Source organism: Phasianus colchicus, chromosome 32 (genome assembly GCF_987193195.1).
Source record: "Phasianus colchicus chromosome 32, bPhaCol1.hap1.1, whole genome shotgun sequence".
In the NCBI taxonomy this organism is placed as follows: domain Eukaryota; kingdom Metazoa; phylum Chordata; class Aves; order Galliformes; family Phasianidae; genus Phasianus; species Phasianus colchicus.
This window is the reverse complement of record NC_143467.1, coordinates 2,721,065-2,735,529: the sequence shown is the minus strand read 5'-3', so window position 1 is coordinate 2,735,529 and position 14,465 is coordinate 2,721,065. Positions and strand designations below refer to the sequence as shown.

At 61.2% G+C, this 14,465-nt stretch overlaps 2 protein-coding genes across 2 annotated transcripts in view; one reads left to right on the top strand and one right to left on the bottom strand.

Annotated features, from left to right (window-relative positions):
• The window catches only part of LOC149914058 (leucine-rich repeat LGI family member 4-like), a 29,167-nt gene extending 27,858 nt beyond the window's left edge, over window positions 1–1,309 (top strand). The window contains exon 9 of the mRNA XM_090128126.1: window positions 997–1,309. Coding sequence (XP_089984252.1) covers window positions 997–1,299 — 303 coding nt within the window. The 3' untranslated portion in view covers window positions 1,300–1,309. The remainder of the gene's footprint in view (window positions 1–996) is intronic.
• Window positions 1,310–2,126: 817 nt separating this feature from the next.
• FXYD3 (FXYD domain containing ion transport regulator 3) lies at window positions 2,127–12,667 on the bottom strand. Its single transcript, XM_090128163.1, has 8 exons — window positions 12,645–12,667; window positions 9,990–10,043; window positions 7,432–7,467; window positions 5,938–5,961; window positions 4,937–5,011; window positions 3,303–3,333; window positions 3,138–3,181; window positions 2,127–3,021 (listed from the first exon to the last, which is right to left on the bottom strand). Exons 2-8 carry the CDS (start codon window positions 10,027–10,029, stop codon window positions 2,999–3,001), a joined length of 273 nt encoding a protein of 90 aa, XP_089984289.1. The 5' UTR covers window positions 10,030–10,043; window positions 12,645–12,667; the 3' UTR covers window positions 2,127–2,998.
• Window positions 12,668–14,465: the final 1,798 nt, after the last annotated feature.

Here is a 14,465-nt window from a genome sequence, read left to right as displayed (position 1 = left end):
CGATAAAGACCCATAGGGACCCATAGGGACCCCATAAAGACCCATAGAAACCCATAAAGACCGATAGGGACCCATAGGGACCCCATAAAGACCCATAGAAACCCATAAAGACCCATAGGGACCGATACGGACCCATAGGGATGCATAGGGATGCATAGAGACCCCATAGAGCCCCACAGAGACCCATAGGGACCCCATGAAACCCATAGAGACCCATATGGACGCATTGAGACCCATAGGGACTCATTGAGACCCATAGGGACCCACAGAGACCCCATAGAGACCCATAGGGACCCATAGGGACGCATAGAGACCCATAGGGACCCACAGAGACCCATAGGGACCCCATAGAGACCCATAGGGACCCATAGGGACCCATGAAGACTCATAGGGACACATAGGGACCCCATAGAGACCCATAGGGACCCATAGGGATGCACAGAGACCCATAGGGACCCACAGAGACCCCATAGTGACCCATAGAGACCCATAGGGACCCCATAGAGACCCCATAGGGACCCATAGAGACCCATAGGGACCCATAGGGACCCATGAAGACTCATAGGGACACATAGGGACCCCATAGAGACCCATAGGGACCCATAGGGATGCACAGAGTCCCATAGGGACCCCATAAAGACCCATAGAAACCCATAGGGACCCATAGGGACGCATTGAGACCCATAGGGACCTACAGAGACCCATAGGGACCCACAGAGACCCATAGGGACCCCATAGAGACCCATAGGGACTCATAGGGACCCCATACAGACCCCATAGAGCCCCACAGAGACCCATAGGGACCCCATGAAACCCATAGAGACCCATAGGGACGCATTGAGACCCATAGGGACCCACAGAGACCCCATAGAGACCCATAGGGACCCATAGGGACGCATAGAGACCCATAGGGACGTACAGAGACCCATAGGGACCCCATAGAGACCCACAGGATCCCCATACTGACCCCCACCCCCCATCTCCCCCCCCCCCCAGGTGATGCGCTGGGAAGGCTCCATGTTCCGGGAGGTCCAGCAGCTCCCAGCACGAGGCTCCCTGGTTTTCCAACCCCTTTCCATCTCCACACATCGTTACGTCGTGATGGGAAACGACTTCGCCCCGAGTCGTGTTTATCGCCTCGGCCCTACGGGACGTTTAGAACCCGCCCAGGAATTGTTGACCCCATCCCCGAGGGCTTTCGCCCCCATTTCGGTGGGCGACGATCATTTTTTAGTGGCTTCCAGTTTTAAAGGAGCCACTCAGATCTACCGGCACGTGACGGTGGACGTGGGGACGTGAGGGGTGGGGGTTTGGGGGGTGGGTTGGGGGGGGTTGGGGGGCTGGGGGGGGGGATGTTGTGGTGATGGGGGGTGGGGGGGGATAAAGGATGTGGGGTGATGGAATGTGGCGGTGGTGTGGTGTCAGTGTGGGGACGGGGGGACAGCGGGGGGGTCGTGGGGGATGTGGGGACATCGTGGAGGATGTGGGGACATCAGGTGGACATGAAGGATGTGGGGACATCGTGGAGGACGTGGGGACATTGTGGAGGACGTGGGGACATCGTGGAGGACGTGGGGACAGCGGGTGGTCATGGAGGACATGGGGACATCATGGGGGACGTGGGGACATCGGGTGGTCATGGAGGACATGGGGACATGGGGACATCAGGTGGTCATGAAGGACGTGGGGACATGATGGAGGACATGGGGACATTGGGTGGTCATGGAGGACGTGGGGACATCATGGAGGACATGGGGACATCATGGAGGACATGGGGACAGCGGGTGGTCATGGAGGACATGGGGACATCATGGGGGACGTGGGGACATTGTGGAGGACGTGGGGACATGAGGACATCATGGAGGACGTGGGGACAGCGGGTGGTCATGAAGGACGTGGGGACATGGGGACATCAGGTGGTCATGGAGGATGTGGGGACATCATGGAGGACATGGGGACATCGGGTGGTCATGGGGGACGTGGGGACATGAGGACATCATGGAGGACATGGGGACATTGGGTGGTCATGGGGGACATGGGGACATGAGGACATCATGGAGGACATGGGGACATCAGGTGGTCATGGAGGACGTGGGGACATTGGGTGGTCATGGAGGATGTGGGGACATCATGGAGGACATGGGGACATCATGGAGGACATGGGGACATTGGGTGGTCATGGGGGACGTGGGGACATCATGGAGGACATGGGGACATCATGGAGGATGGGGGGACATCATAGAGGACATGGGGACATCAGGTGGTCATGGAGGACGGGGGGACATCATGGAGGACATGGGGACAGTGGGTGGTCATGAAGGACGTGGGGACATGGGGACATCAGGTGGTCATGGAGGATGTGGGGACATCATGGAGGACGGGGGGACATCATGGAGGACATGGGGACAGCAGGTGGTCATGGGGGACATGGGGACATCATGGAGGACATGGGGACATCATGGAGGACTTGGGGACATCATGGAGGGCATGAGGACAATGTGGAGGACATGGGGACATCATGGGGGACATGGGGACATCATGGAGGTCGTGGGGACATGGGGACATCATGGAGGACTTGGGGACATCATGGAGGGCATGAGGACAATGTGGAGGACATGGGGACATCATGGAGGACATGGGGACATCGGGTGGTCATGGGGGACATGGGGACATGAGGACATCATGGAGGACATGGGGACAGCAGGTGGTCATGGGGGACGTGTGGACATCATGGAGGACGTGGGAACATGGGGACATCATGGAGGATGTGGGGACATGGGGACATCATGGAGGATGTGGGGACATGGGGACATCATGAAGGACATGGGGACATCATGGAGGACGTGGGGACGTGGGGACATCAACCACCACTCCACTGTTGACCTTTTATTGATTGGGGGGGGGGGTTTGATATTTGCCCCCCCCCCCAAACTGTGTCCATGTGTCACCGGTGTCCCCCCCCCCCCTCCCCCAACTCTTGGGGACATTTGGGGACAGCTCAGCACGAGGTGGCAGCGGCTCCTGTGGAGAGATGGGGGTTGGGGGGGGGTCGCATAGGGTGTCCCCCCCCCCCCAATGTCACCTGTTCCCCTTTTGGGGGGGTTTTTGCGGGGGGGGCGGGGGGGGGGGACACAGACCGGTGCCAACGAGGTGGGACATCTCTGGGGGGGGACGGCGGTGGCTGTGGGGTGAAAAAAGTGACATTGGTGACATTTTCCATTTGTCCCCATGCCCCCCCCCCAAAATGTCCCCAAGGTGCCCCCCCCCCTCCCCCCAAATCCCCCCCCCCCTCCGTGTCCCACCTTCCTTTGCTGCGGCACTTGCACTTCCCACCTGCGTGCGGGGAGGGGGAGAAAAAAGGGGGGGGGACGAGAGGTGACAAAGAGAACAATGTCAACCCCTCCCCCCCCCCCCTCCCCACCTCCACCGATCGATCCCTGGGGACCCCCCCCCAGGTGACACGAGACGCCCCTCCAATGACAAAAGACCCCCCCCCCCCTCCGCCAGGTGACACAGGACCCCATTGGTGACACAAGAACCCCCCCCCGCCCCCCCAGTGACACAAGACCCCCCCAGGTGACACAGGACACCCCCCCAGGTGACATAAGACCCCCCCCAGGTGACACAGGGACCCCATTGGTGACACAAGACCCCCCCTCAATGACATAAGACCCCCCCCTCAGGTGACACTGGGCCCCATTGGTGACACAAGACCCCCCCACCCAACGACATAAGACCCCCCAAGGTGACACAAGACCCCCCCAGGTGAGATAAGACCCCCCCCAGGTGACATAAGACCCCCCCAGGTGACACAGGACCCCATTGGTGACACAAGACCCCCCCTCAATGACATAAGACCCCCCCCTCAGGTGACACTGGGCCCCATTGGTGACACAAGACCCCCCCACCCAACGACATAAGACCCCCCAAGGTGACACAAGACCCCCCCAGGTGAGATAAGACCCCCCCCAGGTGACATAAGACCCCCCCAGGTGACACAGGACCCCATTGGTGACACAAGACTCCCCCCAGGAGACATAAGACCCCCCAGGTGACACAAGACCCCCCCCAGGAGACACAGCCCCCCCCCCCCCCCCCCCAGGTGACACAAGACCCCCCTCAGGTGACACAGCACCCCCCCCAGGTGACACAGGACCCCCCCGCAGGTGACACAAGACCCCCCAGGTGACACAGCCCCCCCCAAGGTGGCACAGCCCCCCCCCAGGTGACACAGCCCCCCCCAGGTGACACAAGACCCCCCCAGGTGATACAGCCCCCCCCCAAGGTGGCACAGCCCCCCCCCAGGTGACATAAGACCCCCCAAGGTGACACAGGACCCCATTGGTGACACAAGACCCCCCCCAGGTGACATAAGACCCCCCCTCAGGTGACACAGGACCCCACTGATGACACAAGAACCCCCCCCTCCCCAATGACACGAGTCTCCCCCCAGGTGACACTGGGACCCCCCTCAAATGACACAAGACCCCCCAGGTGGCACAGCCCCCCCCCCCCCAGGTGACACAAGACCCCCACAGGTGACACAGCCCCCCTCAGGTGGCACAGCCCCCCCCCAGGTGACACAAGACCCCCCAGGTGACACAGCCCCCCCCAAGGTGGCACAGCCCCCCCCCCAGGTGACACAGCCCCCCCCCCCCAGGTGACACAAGACCCCCCAGGTGACACAGCCCCCCCCCAGGTGACACAGCCCCCCCCAGGTGACACAAGACCCCCCCCAGGTGGCACAGCCCCCCCCCCAGGTGACACAGCCCCCCCCCCCCCAGGTGACACAAGACCCCCCCAGGTGGCACAGCCCCCCCCCAGGTGGCACAGCCCCCCCCCAGGTGACACAAGACCCCCCCAGGTGACACACACCCCCCCAGGTGACACAGGACCCCCCCAGGTGACACAGGACCCCCCCCCAGGTGACACTCACTTAAGAGGATGACGATCCCGGTGACACAGAGCACAGCTGCCACCACCAAACCCCCAACGCGCAGCCGGTACCAATCTGCTGGGGACCAGGACGAGTGTCACCTCCCCTTGGGACACCGATGTCACCTCCCCTCTGGGGACATCAATGTCACCTCCCCCCTGGGGACCCCGATGTCACCTCCCCCCTGGGGGCACCGATGTCATCCCTTTGAGGTTCCCCTTGTCACCCTCTTGGGGACACCAATGTCACCTCCCCCTTGGGGACACCAATGTCACCTCCCCCTTGGGGACACCGACGTCACCTCCCCCCTGGGGACCCCCATGTGACCCCTTTGGGGACACCAATGTCACCTCCCTCTTGGGGACACCGATGTCACCATTTGGGGTCCCCCATGTCAACCCTCTGGGGACACCAACATCATCTCCTCCTTGGGGACACTGATGTCACCTCCCCCTTGGGGACACCAATATCACCCTCTGGGGACACCAATGTCACCCCTTTGGGGACATCAATGTCACCTCCCCCTTGGGGACACCAATGCCATCCCTTTGGGGACATCATTGTCACCCCCCTGGGGACACCAATGTCACTCCTTGAGGTCCCCCATGTCACCCCTTTGGGGACACCGATGTCACCTCCCCGCTGGGGACACCAATGTGACCCCTTTGGGGACACCAATGTCACCTCCCTCTTGGGGACATCAATGCCACCATTTTGGGGGCACCAATGTCACCCCTTTGGGGACACCAATGTCACCTCCCCCTTGGGGACCCACATGTCACCCTCCCCCCCCCGGGGACACCAATGTCACTCCTTGGGGTCCCCCATGTGACCCCTTTGGGGACAGCAATGCCACCCTTGGGTCCCCCATGTCACCCCTTTGGGGACACCGATGTCACCTCCCCCTTGAGGACCGCATGTGACCCCTTTGGGGACACCAATGCCACCCCCTTGGGGACACCGATGTCACCCTTTGTGTCCCCCTCCCCCCCCCAACTCACCGTACTGGAAGGGACTGCTGTTATCTGGGGGGGGGGCACAAAGAGGTCAGGGGGGCTGTGGGACCAGTACCCCCCCCATTCCCAGTATGACCCCCCCATTCCCAGTATGAACCCCTCTATTCCCAGTATGACCCCCCCAATCCCAGTATGACCCCCCCATTCCCAGTATGAACCCCTCTATTCCCAGTATAACCCCTCCAATCCCAGTATGACCCCCCCATTCCCAGTATAACCCTCCCCAAATCCCAGTATGACCCCCTCTATTCCCAGTATGACCCCCCCATTCCCAGTATGACCCCCCAATCCCAGTATAACCCCCCCATTCCCAGTATAACCCCCCAGTCCCAGTATGACCCCCTCTATTCCCAGTATGACCCCCCCAATCCCAGTATGACCCCTCCAAACCCAGTAGAACCCCCCCAATCCCAGTATGATCCCCTCTATTCCCAGTATGACCCCCCCAATCCCAGTATGACCCCTCCAAACCCAGTATAACCCCTCCAATCCCAGTATGACCCCCTCTATTCCCAGTATAACCCCCCCAAATCCCAGTATAACCCCCCCATTCCCAGTATAACCCTCCCCAAATCCCAGTATGACCCCCTCTATTCCCAGTATAACCCCCCCAATCCCAGTATAACCCCTCCAAACCCAGTATGACCCCCCCAATCCCAGTATGACCCCCTCTATTCCCAGTATAACCCTCCCCCATTCCCAGTATGACCTCCCCAGTCCCAGTATGACCCCCTCTATTCCCAGTATGACCTCCCCAATCCCAGTATAAACCCCCAAATCCCAGTATAACCCCCTCTATTCCCAGTATAACCCTCCCCAAATCCCAGTATGACCCCCTCTATTCCCAATATGACCCCCCCATTCCCAGTATAACCCCCCCAATCCCAGTATAACCCCCCCAAACCCAGTATAACCCCCCAATCCCAGTATGACCCCCCAATCCCAGTATAACCCCCGCAAATCCCAGTATGACCCCCCCAATCCCAGTATAACCCCCCCAAACCCAGTATAACCCCCCCAATCCCAGTATGATCCCCTCCAAACCCAGTATAACCGCCCCCAATCCCAGTATGACCCCCTCTATTCCCAGTATGACCCTCCCAAATCCCAGTATAACCCCCCAATCCCAGTATGATCCCCTCTGTTCCCAGTATAAACCCCCCAATCCCAGTATGACCCCCCCATTCCCAGTATAACCCTCCCCAATCCCAGTATGACCCCCCAATCCCAGTATAACCCTCCCCAAATCCCAGTATGACCCCCTCTATTCCCAGTAAACCCCCCCCAAATCCCAGTATAACCCCCCAATCCCAGTATGACCCCCTCTATTCCCAGTATGACCCCCCCAATCCCAGTATAACCCCCCCATTCCCAGTACGACCTCCCCCCACATCCCAGTAAAAAAATCCCCCCTTCCAATCCCAGTGCAATCCCTTCCCAGTTGCTCCCAGTTTATCCCAGTTTATCCCAGTAACTCACCGGGGGTCTCCATGTTGCCTCGTGCCAGGGGCAAAACTGGGGGGGGGGGGGGGCAAAAACCTCTTCAGCACCTCCCAGTTCCTCCCAGTTCCTCCCAGTATCCTTCAGTGCCCCCCCAGTCCCTCCCAGTTCTTCCCAGTTCCTCCCAGTACTCCCCAATGCCCTCCAGTTCCTCCCAGTTCCCCCCATTGCCCCCCCCCAGTTCCTCCCAGTTCTTCCCAGTACCCCCCAATCCATCCCAATCCCTCACAGTTTCCTCCCAGTTCCTCCCAGTTCCTCCCAGTTCCCCCATTGCCCCCCAGTTCCTCCCAGTTCTTCCCAGTTCCTCCCAGTTCCCCCCCAGTTCCTCCCAGTTCCTCCCAGTACTCCCCCATTGCCCCCCCAGTTCTTCCCAGTTCCTCCCAGTTCCCCCCCATTGCTCCCCCAGTTCCTCCCAGTACCCCCCAATGCCCCCCAGTTCCTCCCAGTTCTTCCCAGTTCCTCCCAGTTCCCCCCCAGTTCCTCCCAGTTCCTCCCAGTACTCCCCCATTGCCCCCCCAGTTCTTCCCAGTTCCTCCCAGTTTCCCCCCATTGCTCCCCCAGTTCCTCCCAGTACCCCCCAATGCCCCCCAGTTCCTCCCAGTAACCCTCATTGCTCCCCCAGTTCCTCCCAGTTCCTCCCAGTTTCCCCCCATTGCTCCCCCAGTTCCTCCCAGTACCCCCCATTGCTCCCCCAGTTCTTCCCAGTTCCTCCCAGTACCCCCCATTGCCCCCCCAGTTCTTCCCAGTTCCTCCCAGTTGCTCCCCATTGCCCCCCAGTTCCTCCCAGTTCTTCCCAGTCCCTCCCAGTTGCCCCCCATTGCCCCCCCCAGTTCCTCCCAGTTCCTCCCAGTTTCCCCCCATTGCTCCCCCAGTTCTTCCCAGTCCCTCCCAGTACCCCCCATTGCCCCCCAGTTCCTCCCAGTTCTTCCCAGTTCCTCCCAGTTGCCCCCCATTGCCCCCCCCAGTTCCTCCCAGTACTCCCCCATTGCTCCCCCAGTTCATTCCAGTTCCTCCCAGTTCCCCCCCATTGCTCCCCCAGTTCCTCCCAGTACCCCCCAATGCCCCCCAGTTCCTCCCAGTTCCCTCCCAGTTCCTCCCCAGTTCCTCCCAGTTCCCCCCCATTGCTCCCCCGGTTCCTCCCAGTACCCCCTAATGCCCCCCAGTTCCTCCCAGTTCCCTCCCAGTTCCTCCCCAGTTCCTCCCAGTTCCCCCCAGCCCCCTCCCAACCCCCCCCAGAACCCTCCCAGTTCCCTCCCAGTTCCTCCCCAGTTCCTCCCAGTTCCCCCCAGCCCCCTCCCAACCCCCCCCAGAACCCTCCCAGTTCCTCCCAGTTCCCTCCCAGTTCCTCCCAGTTCCCCCCAGCCCCCCCCCAACCCCCCCCAGAACCCTCCCAGTTCCTCCCAGTTCCCTCCCAGTTCCTCCCCAGTTCCTCCCAGTTCCCCCCAACCCCCCCCAACCCCCCCCAGAACCCTCCCAGTTCCCTCCCAGTTCCCTCCCAGTTCCCCCCAGCCCCCCCCAAGCCCCCCCAGAACCCTCCCAATTCCTCCCAGTTCCCTCCCAGTTCCTCCCAGTTCCCCCCAGTTCCCCCCAACCCCCCCCAGAACCCTCCCAGTTCCTCCCAGTTCCCTCCCAGTTCCCCCCAAACTCCCCCAACCCCCCCAGAACCCTCCCAGTTCCTCCCAGTTCCCTCCCAGTTCCTCTCAGTTCCCCCCAAATCCCCCCCAGAACCCTCCCAGTTCCTCCCAGTTCCTCCCCAGTTCCTCCCAGTTCCTCCCCAGTTCCTCCCAGTTCCCCCCAGCCCCCCCCAACCCCCCCCAGAACCCTCCCAGTTCCTCCCAGTTCCCTCCCAGTTCCTCCCCAGTTCCTCCCAGTTCCCCCCAGCCCCCTCCCAACCCCCCCCAGAACCCTCCCAGTTCCTCCCAGTTCCCTCCCAGTTCCTCCCAGTTCCCCCCAGCCCCCCCCAACCCCCCCCAGAACCCTCCCAGTTCCTCCCAGTTCCCTCCCAGTTCCTCCCCAGTTCCTCCCAGTTCCCCCCAACCCCCCCCAACCCCCCCCAGAACCCTCCCAGTTCCCTCCCAGTTCCCTCCCAGTTCCCCCCAGCCCCCCCAAGCCCCCCCAGAACCCTCCCAATTCCTCCCAGTTCCCTCCCAGTTCCTCCCAGTTCCCCCCAGCCCCCTCCCAACCCCCCCCAGAACCCTCCCAGTTCCTCCCAGTTCCCTCCCAGTTCCTCCCAGTTCCCCCCAGCCCCCCCCCAACCCCCCCCAGAACCCTCCCAGTTCCTCCCAGTTCCCTCCCAGTTCCTCCCCAGTTCCTCCCAGTTCCCCCAAACCCCCCCGAACCCCCCCCCAGAACCCTCCCAGTTCCCTCCCAGTTCCTCCCCAGTTCCTCCCAGTTCCCCCCAGCCCCCCCCAAGCCCCCCCAGAACCCTCCCAATTCCTCCCAGTTCCTCCCAGTTCCCCCCAGTTCCCCCCAGTTCCCCGCAAGCCCCCCCAGAACCCTCCCAGTTCCTCCCAGTTCCTCCCAGTTCCTCCCAGTACCTGCCAACACCACCAGGACCCCCACTGCACCCCACACCATTGTCACCTCTGTCCCTGTTTGGGGAAGGGGGGGGGGGGAGGAAAGAAGTGACCCCCCCAGCACCCATTGTCCCCTCCCAGTTAACCCAGTTAACGCCACCCCCCCCTCCAGAATGGGACCAGTAAGGTGTGGGAAAATGGGGGGGGGGGAAAGGAGGGGGGGGTGACTCACAGCCCTGAGGGCAAATTCCATACTGGGGTGGAACTGGGAGGGAACTGGGAGGAATGGGAAAGGGCTGAGGGGGGGGGGTGGGGAAGGGGGGGGGCACCCAAATGTTGTGTCCTTATTGGGGGGGGGGCAGTGGGAGACCCCCCCAAAAAGGTAACCCAAATTTGGGGGGGGGCACACAAAAACAAAGGACCCCCCCACCCATGGTACTGAGCACCAAAATTCTGCCCCCCCCCCCCTCCAAAAAAAAAAAGGGCACGTTGACCCCGTTCCAAACGACCCCCCCCCCCATAGACCCCAATTTTTCCCCCCAGCCCCCCCCCCCCCCCATAGGGCTCAAATAATAACCCCCCCCCACCCAAATTATCCCCCCCCATAGGTCCCAAATGTCCCCTCACCCGAATCCCCCCCCCCATAGGACCCAAATAACCCCCCCATTCAAATCCCCCCCCCCATAGAACTTAAATAATCCCCCAAATTGTTCCCCCCCCCCCCATAGGACCCAAATAACCCCCCCACCCAAATTCCCCCCCCATGGGACCCAAATAACCCCCCCACCCAAATACCCCCCCCATAGAACCCAAATAACTCCCCCATTCAAATCCCCCCCCCATAGAACTTATATAATCCCCCAAATTGTGCCCCCCCCCCCCATAGAACCCAAATAACCCCCCCACCCAAATTCCCCCCCCATAGGACCCAAATAACCCCCCCCCCAAATCCCCCCCCCCCATAGGACTTAAGTAACCCCCCCAAATTGTGCCCCCCCCCATAGAACCCAATAACCCCCCCCCCCAAATTCCCCCCCCCCACAGACCCCAAATCTCCCCCCCATGCGCCCCCCCCCAAAACAATGGAACCCAACCCCCCCCCAAATTCTCCCTGCCCCCCATAGAACCCAATTACCCCCTTGAACCCCCCCCCCCAATTATTCCCCCCCCCACAGACCCCAAATGCCCTCCCTATGTGCCCCCCCCCCAAAATAATGGAACCCAAATCTCCCCCCCCAAATTCTCCCTGCCCCCCCATAGAACCCAATTACCCCCTTAAAGCCCCCCCCCAAATTATCCCCCCCCCAGACCCCAAATCTTCCCCCCTCCCAAAAATGGAACCCAAATCCCCCCCCCAAATTCTCCCTGCCCCCCATAGAACCCAATTACCCCCTTGAACCCCCCCAAATTATTCCCCCCCCCCCAGACCCCAAATCTTCCCCCCTCCCAAAAATGGAACCCAAATCCCCCCCCCAAATTCTCCCTGCCCCCCATAGAACCCAATTACCCCCTTGAACCCCCCCAAATTATTCCCCCCCCCCCAGACCCCAAATCTTCCCCCCCCCCAAAAATGGAACCCAAATCCCCCCCCCAAATTCTCCCTGCCCCCCCATAGAATCCAATTACCCCCTTAAAGCCCCCCCCCAAATTATCCCCCCCCCAGACCCCAAATCTTCCCCCCTCCCAAAAATGGAACCCAAATCCCCCCCCCCAAATTCTCCCTGCCCCCCATAGAACCCAATTACCCCCTTGAACCCCCCCCCCCAATTATTCCCCCCCCCACAGACCCCAAATGCCCTCCCTATGTGCCCCCCCCCCAAAATAATGGAACCCAAATCTCCCCCCCCAAATTCTCCCTGCCCCCCCATAGAACCCAATTACCCCCTTAAAGCCCCCCCCCAAATTATCCCCCCCCCAGACCCCAAATCTTCCCCCCTCCCAAAAATGGAACCCAAATCCCCCCCCCAAATTCTCCCTGCCCCCCATAGAACCCAATTACCCCCTTGAACCCCCCCAAATTATTCCCCCCCCCCCGACCCCAAATCTTCCCCCCCCCCCCAAAAATGGAACCCAAATCCCCCCCCCAAATTCTCCCTGCCCCCCCATAGAATCCAATTACCCCCTTAAAGCCCCCCCCCAAATTATCCCCCCCCCAGACCCCAAATCTTCCCCCCTCCCAAAAATGGAACCAAAATCCCCCCCCCCAAATTCTCCCTGCCCCCCATAGAACCCAATTACCCCCTTGAACCCCCCCCCCCAAATTATTCCCCCCCCCACAGACCCCAAATGCCCTCCCTATGTGCCCCCCCCCCAAAATAATGGAACCCAAATCCCCCCCCCCAAATTCTCCCTGCCCCCCCATAGAACCCAATCACCCCCTTAAAGCCCCCCCCCAAATTATCCCCCCCCCAGACCCCAAATCTTCCCCCCCCCCAAAAATGGAACCCAAATCCCCCCCCCCAAATTCTCCCTGCCCCCCCATAGAACCCAATCACCCCCTTAAAGCCCCCCCCAAAATTATTCCCCCCCCCAGACCCCAAATCTTCCCCCCCCCCAAAAATGGAACCCAAATCCCCCCCCCCAAATTCTCCCTGCCCCCCCATAGAACCCAATTACCCCCATTGAGGTGTCCCCCCCCCCCCCAAAAAAAATTGCCCCCCCCCATCCAGCGCTCACCTCCACAACCACCAAAACAGGAATCGGGGGGGGGGGGGGGCAGCCACACCTGTGGGCGTGGCCTCACCTGAAAGGGGCGTGGCCTCGTCCAAGAGGGCGTGGCTTCATTCGAAGGAGGCGTGGCTTCATCCACGGGGGGCGTGGCTTCACTCGGAGGGAGGCGTGACCACACCCGGATAAAAAGGGGCGTGGCTTCGTCTAGGGGGCGTGGCCACAGCGCCCCCCCACCCCCGCTCCCTTCTCGTCCCAATGAATGGCGCTTTGTTGTCCCCAACCCCGCCCCCCAGATGTCACCGTGACCTTTGACCCCTCGCCCCCCTCAACCCCTCACCCCCCTCGCCCCCCTCCCCCCCCGTTTCTGACGTCACGCTGACCTTTGACCCCCCGGCCGTCCCCTAAAAGGGCCCCATTGAGGGCTGTGGGGTGGGGGTGACATTGGGGACATTCCTGAGAGGCCACCGCTGGGTGGGGGAGGGGACAGCGGAGGGTGGGGGGGTGCCAGGGGGGGGCTGGGGGGCCGAGGTGGCAATGTCACCCCACTGTGCCACCCCCTGTGTCACCCCATGTCCCCCCATGTCCCCCCATGTCCCCATCAGGTCACCCTGTGTCACCCCATATCAACTCCTGTCACCCCATCTGTCACCCCATGTCACCCCATATCAACTCTTGTCCCCCCATGTTACCCTGTGTCACCTTCTGTGTCACCCCAGTGTCACCCCATATCAACTCCTGTCCCCCCATGTCCCCCCATGTCACCCCATGTCCCCATCAGGTCACCCCATGTCACCCCATATCAACTCCTGACCCCCCACGTCACCCTGTGTCACCCCCTGTGTCACCCCATGTCCCCCCATGTCACCCTATGTCACCCCCTTGTGTCCCCCCCAGTGTCACCCCATGTCCCCCCCATGTCACCCCACATCACCCCATATCGACTCCTGCCCCCCCATGTCACCCCATATCAACTCCTGTCACCCCATGTCACCCTGTGCCACCCCCCAGTGTCCCCCCATGTCACCCCATGTCCACCCATGTCCCCCCATGTCCCCATCAGGTCCCCCCACGTCACCCCATATCAACTCCTGTCACCCCATCTGTCACCCCATGTCACCCCATATCAACTCCTGTCCCCCCACGTCACCCTGTGTCACCCCCTGTGTTACCCCATGTCCCCCCATGTCACCCTGTGTCACCCCCTTGTGTCCTCCCCAGTGTCACTCCATGTCCCCCCCATGTCACCCCACATCACCCCATATCAACTCCTGTCACTCCATGTCACCCTGTGTCACCCTCTTGTGTCCCCCCATGTCACCCTGTGTCACCCCCTGTGTCCCTGCAGTGTCCCCCCTTGTCCCCATGAGGTCACCCTGTGTCACCCCATGTCCCCCCATGTCATCCTGTGTCACCCCCCGTGTCCCCCCATGTCACCCCATATCAACTCCTGTCCCCCCATGTCACCCCCCATGTCACCCCCATGTCACCCCATGTTACCCCATATCAAATCCTGTCACCCCACGTCACCCTGTGCCACCCCCTGTGTCACCCCATGTCACCCCACATGACCCCATATCACATCATAACACTGGATGTGACCCCATATCACCCCATATGACCCCATGTGATCCTATATCACCCCACGTGACCCCATATCACTCCATGTGACCCCATGTGACTCCATAAGACCCCATGTGACCCCATATCACCCCATGTGACTCCATAAGACCCCATAAGACCCCATGTGACCCCATATCACCCCATGTGACTCCATAAGACCCCATATGACCTCATGTGACCCCATGTGACCCCATAAGACCCCATATG

What these genes read in the sequence shown, in the direction of transcription:
- FXYD3 (XM_090128163.1), bottom strand. Translation starts at nt 10,029, where the DNA reads ATGGTGTGGGGTGCAGTGGGGGTCCTGGTGGTGTTGGCAG. An exon ending in AGGCAACATGGAGACCCCCG is followed by an intron (nt 5,962 to 7,431) that starts GTGAGTTACTGG and finishes CCCCCCCCCCAG; the next exon opens with ATAACAGCAGTCCCTTCCAG. An exon ending in CAGCAGTCCCTTCCAGTACG is followed by an intron (nt 5,012 to 5,937) that starts GTGAGTTGGGGG and finishes GGTCCCCAGCAG; the next exon opens with ATTGGTACCGGCTGCGCGTT.